Source organism: Nicotiana sylvestris, chromosome 12 (assembly GCF_000393655.2).
Source record: "Nicotiana sylvestris chromosome 12, ASM39365v2, whole genome shotgun sequence".
NCBI classification, from domain to species: Eukaryota; Viridiplantae; Streptophyta; class Magnoliopsida; order Solanales; family Solanaceae; genus Nicotiana; species Nicotiana sylvestris.
The window spans coordinates 43,400,799-43,423,188 of record NC_091068.1 but is presented as its reverse complement, the minus strand read 5'-3'; the positions used below and the strand labels follow the sequence as shown (position 1 = coordinate 43,423,188).

The 22,390-nt window shown below is 37.6% G+C and overlaps 2 protein-coding genes and 1 long non-coding RNA gene across 3 annotated transcripts; all 3 read left to right on the top strand.

The window, feature by feature from the left end:
• The first annotated feature begins 533 nt into the window (after window positions 1-533).
• On the top strand, window positions 534-5,731 carry LOC104246735 (protein NLP9-like). Its single transcript, XM_009802612.2, has 5 exons — window positions 534-1,693; window positions 2,354-2,398; window positions 2,503-3,222; window positions 3,528-3,651; window positions 4,239-5,731. Exons 1-5 carry the CDS (start codon window positions 893-895, stop codon window positions 5,285-5,287), a joined length of 2,739 nt encoding a protein of 912 aa, XP_009800914.1. The 5' UTR covers window positions 534-892; the 3' UTR covers window positions 5,288-5,731.
• A 2,887-nt stretch (window positions 5,732-8,618) lies between these two features.
• Window positions 8,619-8,933, top strand: LOC138882961 (secreted RxLR effector protein 78-like). The gene has a single exon (XM_070163610.1). It carries the CDS (start codon window positions 8,619-8,621, stop codon window positions 8,931-8,933), a length of 315 nt encoding a protein of 104 aa, XP_070019711.1.
• Window positions 8,934-15,222: 6,289 nt separating this feature from the next.
• LOC104246736 (uncharacterized) lies at window positions 15,223-15,824 on the top strand. The gene is made up of 2 exons (XR_011404486.1): window positions 15,223-15,330; window positions 15,429-15,824. It is a non-coding gene; the product is annotated as an uncharacterized lncRNA (long non-coding RNA).
• The last annotated feature ends 6,566 nt before the right edge of the window (window positions 15,825-22,390 follow it).

Below are 22,390 nucleotides of genomic sequence, written 5' to 3'. Positions count from 1 at the left end.
ATCTATAAGCTCTATGATGTTACGTCACCCATTTGCCCTTTCTCTACCTTCCAAAAATAGCAATCCCTTTCGTTCTCTCCCGATTCCCCTTTGACCCTCCTCTCTTTTCGTCATACTTTAGATAATATAAAAATATATATATGCGTTCAGCATTCTGTATCTAATCAAATATCCCCTTTGTTCTATTATAGTATTATTTTATGTGACACTATCTTTTTGTTAGTCCCAAATATCATTCATTTTTAGAAATAATGAATTTTAAATTTTTTATTTTATCTTTAATGACATATTTATAATTATAAAATATCATAACAGATTTGAAAATTTATCTTTCTTTTTCAAAAAAAAAAAAAAAATGAAAGAAGCGTGCCGATCAATCTCTGCCGTACAAATTAAACAGAGGAAATAGTAAATCTTAATGATTCAAGTTGACTATTATAATTTAGTTAAATGATGAAAATTTAGTTTAAAAGACAGATGTTAACCCTTCAAAATTTAACGTTCAATCACTTGCTGTTAAATAATTCTTACATTTCTTATCTCTCCTCCTTGGAACCCGCGTTGTGTTTTTGTACAGTCTCAGCTCTTTCTTCACACGGCGGAGTTTATATTGTCATTACATATAGAATTCAAATCTACTTAGGTTTTTCGGGAAACTCTTTTTGCTATATCCAAAACCTTAGTATTAGTCACTTAATTCTTTGCTTCTTAGCCATACACAACATGTGTCTTTTTGTTGAAGATTGTAAGTAACAGATCAGAGTGATCTTTCTATGACGATATATTGAGATTCAGCCTTTATCGCTCTGATTTATCCAAAAGAGAATTGGGGAAAGATTTTATACTTTGATAATTTGAGGCTTCTCTAGCAGCTAGTGCAATAACTTATTTGATGGAGGGTATTGTCTCATTTGATGGAGGTACAATGTCTTCACATATAGATGAAACATTCAACAATGCAATGGAGATGATGAATTTTGAAGCATATGCCGGTTGGTGCTCTAGCCCCCATGCTATAGAGCAAATATTTGCCTCTTATCCATCTTTTTCGCCGATTAATCCAATGTCCATCAATTATGCACCGTTTGAACAATTGAACTATGAACAACAGTTTCCCTGTGAAGGCGAAAATTGGATGTTTCAGCAGAAGAATGATGACCAGTTTCGCGACGAGGCTGATTATGTTACTGATACTGACAACTGTATAATCCCAAAGTCACCTTGTCAATCACTTTCGGAGCGAATGCTCAAGGCATTAGAACTGTTTAAAGAATCATCTGGTGGGGGAATCTTGGCTCAGGTTTGGATTCCAATGAAGAATAGTGATGATCACTACATTTTAAGCACCTGTGAACAGCCATTTTTACTTGATCAAGTTCTATCTGGATATCGAGAGGTATCCAGGAAATTCACTTTTGATGTGGAGATGAAACCAGGATCTTTTCCTGGTCTTCCTGGTCGGGTTTTTACCTCGAGAATACCCGAGTGGACATCAAATGTTCAGTACTATAAAGAGGCCGAGTATTTACGTGTACAATATGCAGTTGACCATGAAGTCCGTGGATCGATTGCTTTACCAGTTCTAGAGGATGATGGACATGATTCGTCGTGTTGTGCAGTACTAGAACTAGTCACTACAAAAGAGAAGTCGAATTTTGATTTGGAAATGGTACATGTTTGCCGGGCTCTACAGGTTCTTGCTTTAATTCTATCAGTTCCTTTGTTTTTCATTGCAAAAGTACCTTTTCCACTGAGAGAGAATTTTATTTCAGCATATTGAGGATAGAAATAGATGATCCAAAAATTGTAATATCTGCCTCAGAATATATTTTGGAACCTGTTTAAAAGCTTGATGAGCAGGCTAATAAGTATCGATGGATGAAGTTTAGATCGAATATTATTGCCTTTAAGTGCCTTTGATTGGATATGAAGAGCTTTAAAAAGAACAGAAAATGTGATTTAGCATGAATTGATTGTTTTAATAATTTCTTCCAATATAGTGTATCACTAAAAATCACATTGTAAATTTTCATTTTCATTTTTTTTTCTGGTGATGCTCGTGATGTACAGTAATGAAGTTCTTTTCTGTCAGCAGGGAAAATGTTTTGTCAGTGTTCTTCCTTCATTATTATGTTTTAGTTGGATATGTAGCCCAGTTATCTATTGCTCTTGTGTATGTCAAGACACATAGAAGGGCATTTTTGGTTGATCAAATGTCGATCTTTATGTGTTAGCTCATAGCTGGCTTGGTCGAAAGTTTATGCTGATGATCATCTCTTAATCTATTTTAATTGTATCCTCAAAAAAAAAGGTTTAAGATTTCTGTGTAATCCTCAATTCCTTCATTTTGCAGGCCGTAAATTTAAGGAGCATAACACCTCCTCAATTTACTTCCCAGGTAATACTCAATGTCTTAATCCTATCTGTGATCTACGCATTGTTTGTGGCCATTTCTTTTTGTCTTGGAATATTTTGTTCCCTTCTAATTTTGCTTCCTTGCAGAATCTTTCCAAGAATCAAAGAGCTGCTTTAGCTGAGATAAAAGATGTTCTACGAGCGGTTTGCCATGCTCATAGTCTGCCTCTTGCTTTGACGTGGATTCCCCGTATTTGTACAGGAGGATGTATTGCAAGCTCAGATGAAAAACGAATATTATGTGTTGAGAATACAGCTTGTTATGTGAGTGACAAGGAGATGCACGGATTTGTTCATGCATGTATGGGACATGATCTCGAGGAAGGACAAGGTATTGTTGGGAAATCTCTCCAATCCAACCATCCCTTCTTCTACCCTGATGTGAAAGAGTACCATATAAGTGAGTATCCACTTGTTCACCATGCACGGAAGTTTGGTCTAAATGCTGCAGTTGCTATCAGATTACGTAGTATATTCACCGGTGATGATGATTATGTATTGGAGTTTTTTCTTCCTGTCGATAAAAAGGGAAGCACCGAACAACAGCTTCTCTTAAATAACCTCTCGCGTACCATGCAGAGAATTTGCAAAAGTCTGAGGACAATATCAGATGCTGAATTAGTTGGACAAGGGGGTGCAAAGTTTGGGTTACAGAGTGAATCGGTTCTGGATTTAACACCAATTGACTTATCAAGGAAGATTTCTGAGCATCCATTATTAGGCAGCACTTTAGATTTGAGTAAAGAAACTTTAGACATATGTGATTCAGAAATAGCTGGAATGGAAGCTGATGGTTCTCGCGAACAGGTACATCACTTAACTCAACTTCCTTACTGTTATCTAGTCTATGCTCCCCTAGCTTATTTGGTGGACTATGTTTTACTCTTCTTAAGGTCTTAACTTGTTCTATTTTTATAATGTGCTCTTCAGAATCTTTTTTTCCCCACCCTTTTTACGTGTTCTTGAGTGAATGTCTTTCGCTCTTGAGAATTGTGTTTCAGTAACTCTTACTTTATGTGCTCCTAGACAAGTTATGTTCATTCTATACGTTTTCAAATTCTGATCATCTTTTTTGTCTTTCAGTACTGAAGTTATTGCATTTTACTTTGTAGACAAGGAGTGTATCAAGAAGACAGAAAGAGAAAAAAAGAAGCGTGGCAGAGAAACATGTCAGCTTGAGTGTTCTTCAGCAATACTTCTCTGGGAGCCTCAAGGATGCTGCCAAAAGCATTGGTGGTAAGCTTTCAAGCTCTCGTCAAGTGGAAACAATCAACTAATTAAACATTCTTGAAAAATGTATTATTATGCTGGTATGTTTCCCGTTCCATTGGGTTGTGATTTTCTGATTCTGAGAGATACCTTGCAAAAGCTTTATGGACCTTGTCAGATTTTTGTGGTCGTTCCAAATTGGGGCTAGTATACGCGTACTGAGTACCGTCTCTTGTCCCTCTATTTGCCTTCTAACGTGATTTTGGGCTCTAACCCATACATCCAAACTCTCCTATCAGGAGTCGAATATGCTATTTTTCTTTGTGCCAATTCAATTTCTAATTCTATGTATCTGTTAGTAGTGCCTGAAATTTTAGGTGACAGCTTAATTAAGCCAAAAAGTTTAGCATACCCCCAAAGGAAAAACAAATGGGAGACAGAAGAAAAAACATTACGTTAACTATTTTCTTAAAAGAAAAGTGTCATTATCAAAGGATGCAGACTCTTTAAGGTTTAAAAAGAGTGGTACATATAAAACTGTTTGAAGTTGAAAGCACAAAATTAACGACCTTGCAAAAGATGGTATAACAGTTTATTTGTTATGTTTTTTGTAGTGTGTCCGACTACATTGAAAAGGATATGTCGGCAACATGGGATCCCAAGATGGCCATCCCGAAAAATAGGCAAAGTGAATCGTTCTTTAGTAAAGATACAAACTGTGCTTAAATCAGTCCAAGGGATAGAAGGAGGATTTAAATTTGATCCAGCCACTGGAGGTCTAGTTGCAACAAGCTCTATCCTTCAAGATTTTGACTCAGAGAAAGGTATCCTCTTTCCCTGCAAAAACGTCTGTGTGAAAAATCCGGATTCCCTTTTTCAGGATGATGTCTCTGTCCTCCAAACTTCATGCATTGACAACCACGACCCTGTGGTGAAAATGGAAGAGGATACGCATGTGGATGGAAACCAACTAGCAGAGTGGCCTGCAAGTCAGGACACAATGCAATGTACCAACTCTAGAAATGTGTCACTAGGTTCTTTCCGTACAAAAGAAGGATGTAGGAGTTGTGGTTTGAGCACAAGCAATTTAAAATTGGACAATTCCGGCTACCATTTCATCAATCGATGTCCACATTCCATGCCTGACGCTGATGATGTTAAGACAAAAACTAGAGCAAGTAACGAACTGGATGGAGATGATGTTGTTATGGAACATAACAAGGGAAGTTCTTCAGGCATGACAGATTTGTCCAATGTGTCCGGTTCAATAATGAATGGCAGTTCATCAAGCTCTCACAGTTTTGGTGAACGAAAGCATACCAAAGTTAAGGCAAGGAGTGAAGATGGTGCGTCACATATAACCATAAAAGCTACTTACAAGGAAGATAGAATCCGATTTAAATTTGAGCCTTCAGCAGGGTGCTTTCAACTCTATGAAGAGGTTGCAAAGAGGTTCAAACTGCAGACCGGGGCGTTCCAGCTCGAGTATCTTGATGATGAAGAGGAATGGGTGATGTTGGTAAATGAAGAAGACTTGCACGAGTGTCTTGAGATACTCGATTCTCTTGGTACTCGTTGCGTAAAATTTCTTGTCCAAGATGTGTCATGTGCTATAGGTAGCTCAGGCAGCAGCACTAGTTGCTTTTTGACAAGTGGCTCTTAGTTATACAGTGCAGAGAATCTTCTTGTGTTGTATGGTCTTGGCAGGAATACTCCATCAGAGCCGTGGAGGATTCCAAGTATATATGGATCACCTGTTGGTTCAGTAGAGCCTTTTGTTCTACTATCACTTTTATGCAGTTGATATCGAGTCATCAATACTTGATCCCAGCAAGAGATCCTGATAAGAAAAACTGAAGTCCATAAGAGGATGCACTAATAGAAGCATAGTCGACCAAAATCATTTGTTAATACGTTATATATGTTGTGTATAGGTGAGATAAGTGTCAGGTAATTGTAAGAGTTTAAAATAGTTAAGGCACTAGATCTCAAGTGCCTCAGCTGGTAAAAACTGTTAGTTTAAGATAATGCTTAAAGGTAATGGTGAAAAGTAAGCTGTAAGAGTCTTTCTATAAGAAATACAAAAAGTTATCCTCTTCTGATGTTAGTATGTTTCTCCTTTGTAACATTAGTCACAATGTCATATCTTTGCATGAATACTTTTTGCTGTGTTTAAGATTACTCCATACAAAAGAAAGACTCTCTATGCTACATATTTTCTTAAATAAACTATTTTGCACTTGATACTCACTTTAGGCTCTCATACCTTACTTGAAGTTTTGCCTTGACCATTAGTGATTATCAACAATGTTTAACATGTTATATTTCTATAAAATATCTTTTACAACTACCAAGAATTCAAATTAACTAATTTTCGAATTTTTGATTGTGTACACATCTGTTAGTTTTGGTAGTTGGAGTTATTGCTCTAGGTAGACAATACTTGCTTGTTTTCTCTGTACTTGTAATTAGTACCGATTCTTTTTGGCTTGTTGTTATCTGGTTCACTCATTCTTATTCGCAGAATATTCTTTAGTCTTGTCTTCCTTCTTGTTGCCTCGCCGGTATTCGTCCCTTGTGTTTATTACATCTTTTTGGTTGCCTTGCCGGCTAACCGTCGGTGGATTGACTGCTTTAGGTAGACAATACTTTCTTGATTTATTGTCTTTGCAATTAGTGTTTTTAAGCTTAAGGTTTCGTCTATCCCTTTTTAATTTTCTGTTTGCACAGTGGTAGTTTATTAGACGAGGTAGATTCACTGCTCTAGTGGCTGCTTGCATTGCTGTTTTCGTAGTAGCGCCTTTGTGTTTTTTTAGCTCTCGGATTCCTAGCTTGTTTTCCTTTGTTCTCGCTTTTTGTTTTTAGTGGTAGTGATTACTTAATGCCTCGAGCTTATAGTGGTTGTAGTGAATGATGTGAGAGTACGGTCATGTCCTCGGGTGGAGTTGGGGGTAGGGACCAGGGGTGGGAAGGGGGATAAGGGAGCCTCTAAGCTGAGAGTTGGGTCCTGGAACATAGGAATGTTGACGGGGAAGTCTATAGATTAGGTAAGATTCTTCAGAAAAGGAAGATCAACATAACGTGTGTCGAGGAGACTAGATGGAAGGGTACTAAGGCACGAGATGTAGACGGGTTTAAACTATGGTACTCAGGAAGTGTTGGGGATAAGAATGGGGTAGGTATTTTAGTTGACAGGGACCTCGGGGAGCTCGTGGTCGAGGTTAGGAGGGTAAACGATAGGTTGATGGGTATTAAGCTTGTAGTTGGAGGGTTTATTGTAAATGTGATTAGTGCATACACTCCCCAGGTAGGTTTGGACCGGGAGGTCAAGCAGCAATTCTGGGAGGATTTGGACGAGGTAGTGTGTATTATCCCGCACACCGAGAAGCTTTTCATGGCAGAGATTTCAATGGCCATATTGGGGCTAGTGCTAACGGTTATGATGATGTGCATGACGGGTTCGATTTTAGGGATAGGAATGAGGGAGGTACTTCACTTTTGGATTTTGCTAGAGCTTTTAATTTGGTTATAGCTAACTCGAGTTTTTCGAAGCAGGAGGAGCATCCGAATTCCATGATTAAGACTCAGATTGATTACCTTCTCTACAGGAAATGTAATAAAGGTCTTTGCACTTATATCAAGGTTATCCCAAGTGATCACCCCACGACCCAACATAGACTCCTAGTAATAGACTTGGAGATCAAAATGAGTAGGAGGAAGAGGGCGGTCTGTAGGCAACCTAAAATCAAGTGAGGTAACTTGGCCAAGGACAAAGCTCAGGAGTTGGGGCAGAGGTTACTGGCTATGAGGGCCTGGAGGAGTAGGGGGACACGACTAGTATATGGATCACGACATCAAAATTGCATTAGGTAAGCTGCTAGAGAGGTCTTAGGGGTCACGAAGGGCTTTTCTAGGGGTCATAAAGTGGACTGGTGGTGGAATGGAGAGGTCTAAGGTAAAGTGAAAGCCAAGAAAGATGCTTATTTGAAGCTAGTGGAGAGTACAAATAAGGAGGAAAAAAGGACTTATCAGGAGTGTTATAAAAAGGCAAAGAAAGAGGCAGAGTTAGTAGTTACGGCGGCTAAGAATGCGGCGTTTGGTCGTATATAGGAGGAGCTCGAGGGCAAAGGTGGGGATAAGAAGTTGTACTGGTTGGCCAAAATGAGGGAGAGGAAGGCCTGTGACTTAGACCAAGCCAAGTGCATCAAGGACAAGGATGACAAAGTATTGATGGACGAGGCACTTATTAGAAGAAAATGACAGACATAGCCCCCGTTTGGATGGGCTTATTTTAAGCGACTTTTAAGCTAAAATAGCTTTTAAGCCATAAGTTAGGAATTCTAGTTTTTTGCTTTTGGTTTGTTTTTGTCACTTTAGCTTAAAAAGAAGTGCTTAAAAGCACTTTTTACGTTATCCAAACACTACACAATGACTTCAAAGTTATTTTGGCTTAAAAGCACTTAAAACAAGCCAATCCAAACGGGCTCATACTTTCACAAACTATTGAACAAGGAGGGGAATAGAAGCATTGTGTTTGGGTAAGTTGGAGCATTCCGAGAGTCAGCGGGATTTAGGGTATTGTAGGCGGATTAAGTTAGAGGAGGTGGAAGGGGCGATGCGTAAGATGTGTAGAGGCCAGACGAAATCCTGGTGTAATTTTGGAATAACGCGGGGCGAGAGCTATTAAGTGGCTCACTGGATTGTTTAATATTATTTTCAGGACGAAGAAGATGCCCGAAGAATGGAGGTGAAGTACGATGGTTCCATTATACAAGAACAAGGGTGATATCGAAAATTGAAATAACTATATGAGTATAAAGTTGTTAAGTCACACTATGAAGGTTCGGGATAGGGTGGTGGAGGTCCGGGTGAGGAGTTGTGTGTCTATTTCCGAGAACTAGTTCGAATTCATGTTGGGGCGTTAAACTACGGAAGTGATTCATCTGGTGAGGAGATTAGTGGAGCAATATAGTGAAAGGAAGAAGGACTTGCATATGGTATTCATTGACCTTGAGAAAGTGTATGATAAAGTTCTGAGAGAGGTTTTGTGGAGGTATTTGGAGGCTAACGACGTTCTGGTAGTGTACACTAAGGTGATTAAGGATATGTATGATGGTTCTAGGACTCGGATGAGGACTGTGGGAGGTGACTTGGAGCATTTCCCCGTTGAGATGAGACTGCACCAAGTATCGGCTCTTAGCCCGATTTTATTTGCCTTGGCTATGGATGTGCCGACGCGATATATCCAAGGGGAGGTGTCTTGGTGCGTGCTATTTGCCGATGATATAGTATTGATTGACGAGACATGAGGCGGAGTTAACGCGAGGTTGGAAGTTTGGAGATAGACCTTGGAGTTTAAAGGTTTCAAGTTGGGTAAGACGAAAACAAAATACCTGAGTGCAAATTCAGTGACGGGACCCATGAAACAGACGCGGATGTAAAGCTTGATGCTCAAGCTATCTCCAAAAGAGGTAGTTTCATGTCGGGGCATTAAACTACGGAAGCGATTCATCTGGTGAGGAGATTAGTGGAGAAATATAAGGAAAGGAAGAAGGACATGCATATGGTATTCATTGACCTTGAGAAAGTATATGATAAAGTTCCGAGGGAGGTTTTGTGGAGGTGTTTGGAGGCTAACGACGTTTTGGTAGTGTACACTAAGGTGATTAAGGATATGTATGATGGTGCTAAGACTCAGGTGAGGACTGTGGGAGGTGACTTGGAGCATTTTCCAATTGTGATGAGACTGCACCAGGTATCGGCTCTTAGCCCGATTTTATTTGCCTTGGCGATGGATGTGCCGATGCGATACATCCAAGGGGAAGTGCCTTGGTGCATGCTATTTACCGATGATATAGTGTTGATTGACGAGACGTGAGGTGGAGTTAACACGAGGTTGGAGGTTTGGAGATAGACCTTGGAGTCTAAAGGTTTCAAGTTGGGCAGGACTAAAACAGAATACCTGAGTGCAAATTCAGTGACGGGACCCATGAAACAGACGTGGATGTAAAGCTTGATGCTCAAGCTATCCCCAAAAGAGGTAGTTTCAAGTATCTCAGATCTATTAGCTAAGGTAATAGGGAGATTGACGACGATGTCACACATCGCATGGGAGATAAAATGGAGGCTCGCATCCGGTATTTTATGTGATAAGGATGTGTCGCCAAGACTTAAAAGTAAATTTATAGAGTGTGGTTCGACCGACTATGTTGTATGGGGCTTTGGCTAGTCAAGAACTCCCTGCACATGTGCAGAAGATGAAAGTAGCAGAAATGAAGACGTTGAGATGGATGTGTGGGTGTACCAAGAGAGATAAGATTAGGAATGAAATTATCTTGGACAAAGTGAGTATGGCCTTTGTGGGGGCAAGATGCGGGAGCCGAGGCTGAGATGGTTCAGACACGTTAAGAGGAGAAGCATTGATGCTCCCGTTAGGAGGTGTGAGAGGTTGGCCATGACAGGTTTGAGAAGAGGTTGCGGTAAGCCTAAGAAGTACTATAGAGAGGTGATTAGGCAGGATATGACACTGGTTCAGCTCACTACGGACTTGACCCTTAATAGGAGAGTGTGGGGATCGAGGATTATGGTAGAAAATTAGTAAGTAGTTGGAAGTTTCTTATTTGCTCACTGATAGTCTTAGTAGCACACATACCCCTTCATATTCTTAGATCTTTATTGCGTTATGTGGTTTTGTTCGCCCCAGGTATTGTATTCCCATTTGTTATTATTTGGTACTACTTATCCTTTATCTCATTCTTTCTCTTCTCTCTTTTCTTGCTTTTCCCCTCCTTCTCCTTCTTCTTCTTCTTCTTCTCACCCCTTCCGAGTTGAGGGTCTATTGAAAACAGCCTCTCTACCTTCATTAGGTAGGGATAAGGTTTTGCGTATAGATTACCCTCTCAAACTCTACCTGATCAGAATATACTGGATCGTTGTTATTGTTGTTGTTGTTCATATCCAACCCTAGGCTTAAGGTCCAAGATCACTATTTTGAATGTTCTGTTATTTATAGTTTAATATATAAAGTATATACTTAAATTTATTCGGTTCGATTTGATAATTTTTTATAAAAAATAAAACTCTAATTATTCGGTACGATTATAGAATTATGTTGAAAAATATAATTTTATTAGAGAAACTTAATACTCAGTTCGGTAGATTCAGTTAGGTCGAGTTACTCTATTTTCAAAGAACCATTAAAACTCGTAAGAACCATTCTTTACTTTGAATAAAAGTATCATCGTTTTTGTTTTCAATTTCGAAATTGAGTTATTTGCTTTCCTGATATCCTTTTCTTCCTGATTTAGAAAGTTTTTCAAAAGGTGAAATATATAGATTGAGCTCTTTAAGTTGTCCACAACGATTATTGAAGTACTTTAACTTTTTAAGTGATTAGTAAGTTAATACAAAAATTAGCCAATTCACAAAATATTGCCAATATTAGCCAATTAGTTGTTTGTAGAAAAAAATATCAACTTTTTGCTTTCTTTTGAGTGGTGTTATTGGAATAGATTGGATAAATGTTAAGGAGTTTAAATCTCAGTTATGGTGTAGAGTTTTGAGGTGATTTGAATAAAAAATTCGAAGTAGAAGATGAACATAGAAAAAGATGATATGTGCATCACACTTTATACCATTTGTGTATCACATATGTATTATATTTATATCAAATGTGTGTCACATGTATATAAATGTATACAGAGGCAGACTCAAGTTTTAAACTTTATGGGTTCAGAGTCGCAATTCTACCATATCTCATCTTATTTAATAGGTTCAAAATTTATTATTTGTATATAATAATTTTTTGGGCAAAATACAGGGTATGAGCGAAAGTTATGGATTTATACACATGTGTGAGATACATGCGTGATACATGTGTCGGAGAAAAAAAATTGAACTCGATTTTAACTACGAATTTTGATACCAAATAACCTTCAATCCTTCTCAAATTTTGTATATTGACTCAACTATATGTTTTCAATGAATTTCAATCATACCCATTGATATATATATATATATATATATATATATATATATATATATATATATATATATATATATATATATATATATTGTATTTTATCACCTTGTTTGTTATCTCATCCATGAAATTTCTTTTTCGTCTTGCATCTAATATTGCTGATACACTTAAAAATATGGAAGGAAATCTTTGCGTGTGATTCTTGGATAGAAAGAATCCTTATTTATTTGAGTTTTCAATTTTTGTATGTGCTTGGTTGGTTTTGATAAATCTATAATTAATGGCTAAAAATTGATAAAGTATGATTTATTTGAGATATTTCCGCATGACTCCCAAAAATAAAACCAACGAAACAAAAGCTTAGAGAGATGTAAAAGTCTTAAAAATCTATTAATAAGTCTATCTATCCAACTGGACATGTTGTGATAAGGTTAGCTTGGTTTCTATTATACCTTTGGTCAAAGTTTGCAAAACTACCCCGCTATGAGTCTTGTCTTTTTATGTGGGAATTATTACATTTCTATGCCATACATGAAACTATATTACCCTCAATGTTTAAGGTTTGATATAATTACATTTAGTATATCTAATTATCAATTATATATCATTAGTGGGTTTTAAGGGTATTAATTACACTCCTAATTTAATGGTACCGTATATTCCTTCTAATATCACTCCCCCCACTTTTCTCTCTCCAATTCCCACACCTTCACCCATGTTTCCCTCCCACACCCACGATTTCTGTATCAAAATCCCATTATTTATTCCATAGCCAAGGCTTTGAATTCGAATTTGGGGTTTCAAAAGACATTGTTTGTTTGGATTGGATGTTGTTGCAAAGAATTGAGAATTCTCTCTATGCCTCTCTCTATCTCGCAATCCCAAATTTCAGTAATATAAGAGGAAAGGAAAAGAGAGCAGCAATTCCACCATTGATAGCCATTAAAAAGCTTTAAACTTTGAATTCTAATTTGGGTTTTCAAAAATTATTATTTATTTGGATTGGGTGTTGTTGTAAATAATTGGGAATATGGTTTGGAGTTTATATTTCAATTTTGAGGGGTTTTGGTGAAGATTCGACTTGGTTTTGGCTGAATTTCAAATTGAAACTCGACGAAGAAGAAGAAGACATGACATACATTATATTGCAAAAATTGTAGATAAATTGTACAAAAATTATAGAAAAATTGTAGACTGTTGTTTATTTATTTTTGAGCTTTGTGTTTTGTGTTAAAAGTTTTGATAGGAGCTTGTTATTTCACTTCGTTTGTTTTGGAGCTAACTTGTGCAGAGGAGAAGATGTTTTTTAAGTTATACATATTGCTATACCTTTAAATTCAAGAAAGTATGGTTGTATTGTATTTAAAGAGGCGTGAATTTGTAGAATAGGTTGAATGTGAGGAATGAGTCAAATAAGACTCACAATGGCTTATTTTCTACATTTAATATACAACAAAACTACATATCATTTGAAAATTTTATATGAAAGTACAGAATTTCAATGTTTCTATAAATTATCTACAAAATTTCTTAGGAAGATCTATCCCTTCATCATGTTTTTTAGATTCCATATTTAGCATAGCAGTTTCATAAGGAGTAACAAGAGCATATATGAGAATCACAGAATTGTAGCATAATCGGGATTTTCGACATAATTGCATTTTTTTGCACAAGATTTGTAGAAGTTTTAGTCATTTTTGATTTGTGAAAACAGAAAACAAAGCATCTACAATCAGAATACAAATAATCTACAATTTATCTACAAAATATCTACAAACTGGCTACATTGAGTTTTAATATCCCAATTCCCATTCAATTGTAGCATAATTGGGATTTTTGAAATAATTGCGTTTTTTTGCAGAAGATTTGTAGAAGTTTTAGTCTTTTTTGATTTGTGAAAACAGAAAACAAAACATCTACAATTAGAATATAAATAATCTACAAAATATCTACAAACAGGGTACATTGAATTTTAATATCCCAATTCCCATTCAATTGTAGCATAATTGGGATTTTTGATATAATTACGTTTTTCAGAAGATTTGTAGAAGTTTTAGTCGTTTTTTATTTGTGAAAACAGAAAATAAAGCATCTACAATCAGAATACAAATAATCTACAATATATCTACAAAATATCTACAAACTGGGTACATATTTGGACTCGAAATGCTTCCCCTGAAATGTATGTTTCACATTTTTTATACATATTTTTGTCTAAAACAGTACTAAATCATCCACTTAAATACAATTTTTATACAATGTTGTTCAACTTTTATACAATAGGTAAATGAATAAAAGAAAAATAAATAAACAACTGTCTACAATTTATCTACAATTTTTCTACAATTTCTGCAATATAATATATGTCATGTCTTCTTCTCCTTCTTCTTCAAGTTTCAATCTGAAATTCAGTCAAAGCCAAGTCTAATCTTCACCAAAACCCCTCAAAATTGAGATATAAACTCCAAACCATATTTCCAATTATTTTCAACAACACCCAATCCAAACAAATAATGTTTTTTGAAAACCCAAATTTGAATTCAAAGCTTCAAAGCCTTTTAATGGCTGTCAATGGTGGAATTGTTGCTCTCTTTTCCTTTGCTTTGTATTTTTGCCATAATTGCTTTTGTTGCAGAAGAATTGTAGAAGATTTTGTCGATTTTGATTTGTGAAATCAAAGAAAATGTTGAAACAGAGTTTAGCGCAAAAAACAGAGTATGAAAATTTTGTAAAGAAGTCGACGATAGTGATTACTGTGCGTGATTTGCGTTGGAAGATCTGGAAAATATTTAATTCCCCTTTTTTAGCGCACCTAAATAAGGAATCCTACAGCTATAATGATTCCTTATTTAATGTATTGTATATATTATGTAGAAATACTATTAGCATAAAGGGTAATATGTAAAGTATGAACATATTTGGTAATATAATTTCATATATGGTATAGGAACGAAAATTTCCCTCTTATGTGTCAACATGGTTATCATTTGTTCAAAGATAATGGCTTAGTTGAATGAAATTAGTCAACATACTTCATTTAATTGTGTATAGTATTTCAAATTCAGTGGCCATTGATGTAATATTTGCAATATAGTTCCTAAAAGTTTGAACTAATGTGGTTTAATAATATTACAGATATTCAATATATATTTTTAGAAAAAACGTACTACGAACAAACAGTATTATACTTCAAATGAAAGAAAACAAAAAATAAAAATTATGAGATATAGAGCACTAGACCCTAAACCAATAGCAAGTAGAGACATGACGTTCAATATATATTTTCAGAAAAAATGTTCAAGTGAATCTCAGTCTCAAACCCACAATGTTTTCAAACGAAATGTGGTATTATGGCTCAAAATTTGAGTTGTAATATTTAACTCCATATTGGAGATAGATGATGATGAATTTCAAGGAATAATCTTTTGGTTAAACATGTTTTTTTTTTAAGGTATACCAAAAGCTTCAAACAGTTAGGTCATAGATACAATCTAATGTGAAGGCTGCATTGAGTTTCGTTTGACCAAGCAATATCTGGTCCATTTTTACAACTATGTTAGTTATCTAAATACGGAATGAGAAAATGTCATTGCTAGTTGTATTTTAGTAATCTTTTGTTAGCTCTATAAATAAATAGCTTAAGAGGATAACATCCTCAAATCAGCGCATTCAGAGAAAAATGGCATTTTACAAAGCTAGTATCCTTTCTCTCCTCCTATTATCTGGTAAGGCTTCTTTGATATATATATATATATATATATATATAGCCAAAATGTCATTTTATATCTTTACTTTGTGTTGATTTGGGTGCTTTAATTTATAGGTATATTTCTGTTGGGAATTGGTGAGGTGAAATATGTAAATGCCAAGTCATGTCTCCAGTTTTGTGATAATGAAGTGGCATACATGACTTGTCCCTCTTCAGGAGATGAGCAAATTAGTCCAGTATGTGTCAACTGTTGCACAGCAGATGAAGGTTGTAAACTTTTCCGCACTGATGGATCATTAATTTGTACTGGAACCCAAGATTAACCGATCCTTGTCAAAAATGTAATGATTTATTAAAATCTTTATACATACTCATATCATATGTGTAATGTGTGCAATAAGGCCTGAGTTTATGATTACTCACGTGATTTCTAATGTGCAATTATGTTTGCATCATCCTTTGTCTAAGCTTGTAAAGATATGAATAAAAAGCAATAGTAAATTATATTTATTACAATGTGTTTACCTTGAAAATGGTAATTACAATTAGATTTGATTTTGTGGTTCTAAAAACACGTGATTTATTTTTATGCTAGTTGTTAGGCAATAGATGCTAAGTGTGAGCTAGGAAAGTAAGATAAGAGTAAGAGGATAGTATGCTATGCAAACCGAATAGCCGTGAGGTGAGATCTCGAGCCGGCCTACACTGGGCCTCGAGGTCGAGCTAAGGGGCTTGATTGGGGCTGATCGATGAAGGACTAACAATCCTGAGGGCCTTGATGATGACTCTTTATGATCAATGATGAGTAGTAAATGAAGAACAACCAATAAAATACTATAAATGTAAGCAATAAATTAAAGGAAACACAATGAAGAATGTTTAAGTTAGAGAGCAGAGAATGCTCTTGTTCTTGTATTGAATATCATGTCCCTTTACAAAATGACAAGGGTCCCCTTTATATAGGAGGGGGGGGGGGAAATCCTAACATAGTACATATACATTTATTACAAAGGTAAACAACTGGTACAACCATTTAATGTCACGGTACGGACTTGTACTATTCATATAGACCTAGTCAGCTTTAACTTCGTGCCTTTTGGGAATTTCCCGCTTGTTTAAGATAGCCACCGATTTGCACTACCCCGAGGTCGAGCATTGGGGACCCTCGGGGTCAAACCTTGACCTATGCTTTGAGGCTTCTGAAGACGGGCTGTGAAATGCCATAATGATCACAAAATTGGACTCTCCGATTTTAGATGTACACAAATAGTTCCCACGTTTCTTAGAGTGAAATGATAAGAAACAGTCTTGAATCCTTGCCTCTTCGATACTTCCATTATGACGTCAGCCTATCAGAGCATTAAATACCATGACTCAAAAGCTGCGCAAAGGTCGCTGTCAGCACGATTATCGAGAAGCCCACGAACCGTTACTAGTTCGGCTCTTTCGCTTCTCGAAACGCTGCCCAAACGGCTTCTATAAATACCTCAATTGTTTGTCATTCATACTTTTACAATATCTTCAAATTTCCAGAGCTAAGTTGCCATCTTCTGCATTCATCCCTTCTTTGTGCTTGCCTCTTCATTTTCTTTCTCAGAAACTTCGTTATAGTTATGGCTAAAACTTCCAAAACGGTACCTCAGAAAGAGGGCATTTCTTCTTCATCATGCCCGTCCAAAGGCAAACCAAAAACACCTCCAAGTATTGAGCAGTATACTCCTGGCCACTTCGATACGGTCTCCGATTTTACTATTAAAAAACCACCTTCCACACCGGGCCGATGCGAGCCCATGTCTCGGTACATCAGTGTGGTGACTATATAAAGAGAGTTAAGGTGGACTGCCGATGGGGGGAGGCAGTGCAAGTAGAGATCCCCACAGTTGAGGAAAGCATAGTAACACAAAAACCTGGCTTCCTTAGCGTATACACATACCCCTTCACCCTAGGCCATGTAGATTCTTCTTCCCCATCGATAGATCCAGTGATTCTTGACTTTTTTCATCAGTACCGAGTGACACTCGGTCAGATCTATCCTTCTTTCTGGAGGATTGTTTACATGCTCAGATATTTCTCCAATAGGGTTGAGGGAATGACCTTTACCCTCAACCATTTGATCAGATTGTACGACCCCCATCTCTTCCGAGAGGGTTTAATCAAGCTTCACCATTGATCTGCCAAAACGTTCTTTTCGAACACCGATGAGGACAATGACCGGGGATGGATGAGCCGGTTTGTCAAAGTAAGAACTTCGAACATCGTCCCTGCTGATAGGATGCCATTCCCGGAGGAATGGAACATGAAGCATAAGTGTCCCTATATCGAGCACATTTTATTACCCCTTCTCCTTCTTCTGAGATGATCTTCTTTTGATTATGTATCCACCATTTGATTCCCCGGCGCGGTTCAAAATCTTTCGGGATGGATCAAACTACTAGACTCTATTTTTCCATACAACAAGCGTGTTTGGCGTGATTTGACTAAAATGCGGTGGCAGGCTAAGAACCACGGTATGCTTTTGTTGTTGTCATTACCAAGCTTCATATAAGTATTCTTTTGGTGATAAGTTTAATACATCATGCCTGGGCAAGCCTCGAAGATGGCGTGTCGATGAGACCACTTCCTCCTGGTGAAGAACAAACCTCGAAACCCGACAAGGGTAAGAAGAGGAAGAAGGAGACGTCGGCTGAGTCCCCAGAATCAAAGAAACCCAAGGTCTGCAAGCCTAAGACCGATGCCACGGTCTTGACTTCAACTGTTGCGGCAAGCCTTCATGAATATGATGATGATGATGACCGCCCTTTAGTACAAAGGGTAAGACGGAGTGCTGATACTCCACAAGCTGTTGGTCAGAAGGCTGCTGAGACAGGGGTGGCCGATGTGGACCAGACTCGTGCTAAGGAGACCCTCGAGGAGGGTTTGGGCACAGTCCCCGAGCCTCAAGTCAGACATGGTACAGTCCGTGCCGGTGACTCCTCGGCTCGAGGGCTCAAAGAGCCTGAATCCGAAGTTGTTCGGCCTCGAAAAGAAACCCTTATAGAAATTATTACCATGGGCGGCTTTGAATCGAGCCCTTCATTTTCTCTAAGGGAAATAAGGGATTCCCAGAACAAGGGTGATGCCGATGCGAGGACCCCTCAGGGAGAGGATGATGTATTCAAGAACTACTTCATCGATGTCGATAAGGACACAGATCTCGACGTCCCCGTCGCTCTCGAGGAGGCTGAGAGGCTTCAAAAGCAGGCGATATTCTTGACATACCATTTGCACTTTAAATTTTTACCCTTGCCTTTCTAACTTCTTTGTTGCAGGTCAAGAAATTGTATGACCAAGTGTCACGACCCAAAATCCCAACCCGGTCGTGATGGCGCCTCTCATGAGGACAAGGCCAGCCAATCAACAAAACAGTATATCTCTTTATAATTTCTTAGCAGGAAAAAGTCTAAATCATGGGCAATATAATCTTAAATGCGAAATAAACATGATAGAACAAGGAAAACCATCCCAACTCAGCCCGAAATTGGGGTGTCACAAGTCATGAGCTACTACCGAGTTTACTAATATTTTACAAAGTCTGAAATTATCATAAATAACAAAGATAAGGGAGAAAACGGGGCTGCGCACGTCAACAGCTACCTCGTTACTCCTAGTCACCGCCTGGCCTGGAAAGAATCAGCGCTCAGGAGCGAACTCAGCTATGCCTGTATCTGCACACATGGTGTAGGGAGTAATGTGAGTACTCCAACCCAGTGAGTAATAAAAGTAACTACAGTCCGAAGATAAGAAAACCCAGTAAATACACAAAGTAAGCTAAAATCCAAATATGCAGCAACATATGGAACTGAGCAGCTAAACAACAGTATAGATACATATACATGAATACAATGCAATGCATATGATGGTACATTCCCGTACCCACTGCGGCGTGCAGCCCGAGCCACCCCTATTTATTTATCGTCGACGGCGCTCACTGGGGGTGTGTACAGACACCGGAGGGGCTCCTACAGCCCAAGCGCAATATCTTGGTCAGTCATTGTTACCTGACCGATCAACCATTGTTACCTGACCAATTTATATCATATAGTGCCATTGTTACCACTGTTCAAGTATATCATCCAGTGTCATTGTTACCATTATTTCAAGTATATCACACAGTGTCATTGTTACCACTGTGTCAAGTATATCACACAATGTCATTGTTACCACTGTTTCAAGTCACTTTATAATCAGTTTATAATCAGTGCGGAAAATAATATAATAAGCCCCTTGGGCATTTACAAAACAGAAGTTCCCAGCCCGGAATACATTTAAAATATCATTTAAGTTTTCAACATTTAGAATTATGGCTGATTTTACAAAACAACATTTACAACCTTGGACTGAAATTAAATGATATGCAAATCATGCTAAGCAGTAATATCTATCCTCGAAGGATTTTACAAATCGGCACAAGGCCCCAAACATGGCATCAAGCCCAATAATATCAATGAAGTATGTGTATCAATCACCAGTATAGTATAAACATCACACGGGGTGGACCAAGTCACAATCCCCAGTAGTATCCGACCCCGCACTCGCCATGGAGTGCGTGTCATGCCTCAATATAGCGTTACGATGTGAAAGTCCGGGGTTTCAAACCCTCAGAACAACATTAACATCTATTACTCACCTCTAGCTCGCTATGCTCTTGCCTTTCTAATTGGCCTCCTCGTGTGACGAATCTGCCAAAAATCACACAAACCTCGATGAAGTTCGATTTCTAAAAGACGAGGTTTTAACCATACATATCTGAAATTCGCCCCTTAATGATACTATAATGATCCCATACAGTCATGTAACTTCAATCTACCATATAACACTCAATATGGCCAATATTAGTACTAGATCCCATAAATTATGCCATTTAGGCATATTATCAAACATCTTGTAGGTATAAATATTTACACCTCTTAACTATAGCATTGGTTCCTCCAACTATCACCATTAACCAATAATTCATCACACTATTATTCTTTAACAATTTATACTCCTAACATCACATGTGTGATCAACCATTCACACCCAAACCAACAAAAATTCCATCAAATAAACACCTCTAAATCCCTACCATGTTCATGTATTTAAATAGGGAATTTATGGCTTCCAACCACCATACAATAAGTTGTAATACTTGACTCATACTCATATTTCCATAATATATCCATATATGTGAGTCTAAGGTGTAGGATTTACCTTTTGGAAGAAATCTTGCAAAACCCTTCTTTGAGTTCTTGAAGGAATTTCTTGAAAATCTAAGGATTTTTAAGATCAATCCATGTTAATATAAGTGTTTGGGAGTAGTAATCAACTCAAAATACTCCAAAAATCTTACCTTAGGAGTGCAATTGGGTGCCTTGGTCGAATTGGGGGTGTTGGGGAAGCCCTAGGCTTGAGAATGACTCAATTCCTCTCATTTCCGGTCTTTAGAGTACTTAAAAACCTTCAGTCGCGTAGTTCGCGCGTTTGTTCACGCGTTTTGCTGAGCATTCTGCCTCAGACGCGCGAAATACGCGACTTCGCGCGATACTTCGCGCTCTCTGACACCTGACCCGTGAAATGGTCATAACTTCCTGTATACACTTCCAAAGATGAACGGTTTATTGTGTTGGAAACTAGACTCAAAGGGCTTTAATTTAATAGGTTGTAGCTCACACAACTCTTTATATAACGAGAGATATTATCGTTCAAAGTGAGGCCTTGTGCGCACTCATTTACAACTTTCGTCTATTATAAAATTTCCAACTTCAAAAGTTCTCGTTAGCCATCCGAAATCATCCCGAGGTCCTCGGGACCTCAACCAAAAATACCAATACATCTTATAATATTATTCAAACTTGTTCCAATTATCAAAACTTCTCGACTAATACCAAAATTATCGAATTACACCGAATTCAAGTCTAAGTTCCTTTAAAACTTTCAAAACGCGCTTTCGATCAAAAACTCGACCAAAATATGTTCGAATGACTTGAAATTTTGCACACATATCGAAAATGGCATAACAAAACTACAAAAATTCTCGGAACTCCATTCCGACCATCGGATCAAAATTTCACCTACCAACCGGAAATCGCCAAAATACTAACTTCGCCAAAATGAGCTAATTTATTTACTGTTCCTCCAAGATTAATTCCGATTGCGCTCCTAGGCCTTAAATCATCCTCCAAAACTAACCGAATCATCGGAATTCAATTCCGAGCCCTCTAACTCACAAGTCAACGTCCAGTTGACTTTTCCAAACTAATTCTTCCTTAAAGAGACTAATTGTCCCATTTCATACCAAACTCGATCCGAATTGACTCAAATTCACCAAGTAGACATATTGAAACATGAATAAGCATTTAACGGGGAATACGGGATGAAAATACAGGAAACGACGGTTCGGGTCGTTATATTCTCCCCAACTAAAACAAACGCTCATCCTCGAGCGTACCCAGAGTTGTCCTAGAAGCCAACCAAAAGCTGAATGACCTTATCAAGCATAAACCCGGAGATGATTCCATATCACCCTATCTCACATGGGTCCGATAACGCGTTGTAACCAAGATCACACAATCTAGTCTAGCCCATAAATCATAGAGCCACATTTCACCTTTTCGGAATCATACACAAGATCAGAACCTCACACTTACATTCAGAATAAGTTTGAACCAGCTATAATAGATCATGCCTGCAAACTTAGGTGTAATTGTATGATATACCAATAACTCAAACAAATGCAGCAATAACTTCCATTCACAACAGCTGCCCACAATAACCAAATACCCATAGAAATCTCTTATTAGCCAATGTCTCATTCCAACACTCTCATATACTGCCAATGATAATTGAAACACGCAATAAATCATAACCATTGCTCAGATCAACCATTCATGAGGCCATTTCTCCTCTAGCAATTATAGTAACATTTTTATTTATTTTTTTAAAACCGAACCTCGATATTTACCCATCAAACATGCTGAAATCAAATCCGTTCGTATTCGTCAATGACCCCAATGATCACCTCGAATCCAACACACCACTATGGTGATATGACACCTCAA

What these genes read in the sequence shown, in the direction of transcription:
- LOC138882961 (XM_070163610.1), top strand. Translation starts at nt 8,619, where the DNA reads ATGGTATTCATTGACCTTGAGAAAGTGTATGATAAAGTTCTGAGAGAG.
- LOC104246735 (XM_009802612.2), top strand. Translation starts at nt 893, where the DNA reads ATGGAGGGTATTGTCTCATTTGATGGAGGTACAATGTCTTCACATATA. An exon ending in CTCCTCAATTTACTTCCCAG is followed by an intron (nt 2,399 to 2,502) that starts GTAATACTCAAT and finishes GCTTCCTTGCAG; the next exon opens with AATCTTTCCAAGAATCAAAG. An exon ending in TGCTGCCAAAAGCATTGGTG is followed by an intron (nt 3,652 to 4,238) that starts GTAAGCTTTCAA and finishes TGTTTTTTGTAG; the next exon opens with TGTGTCCGACTACATTGAAA.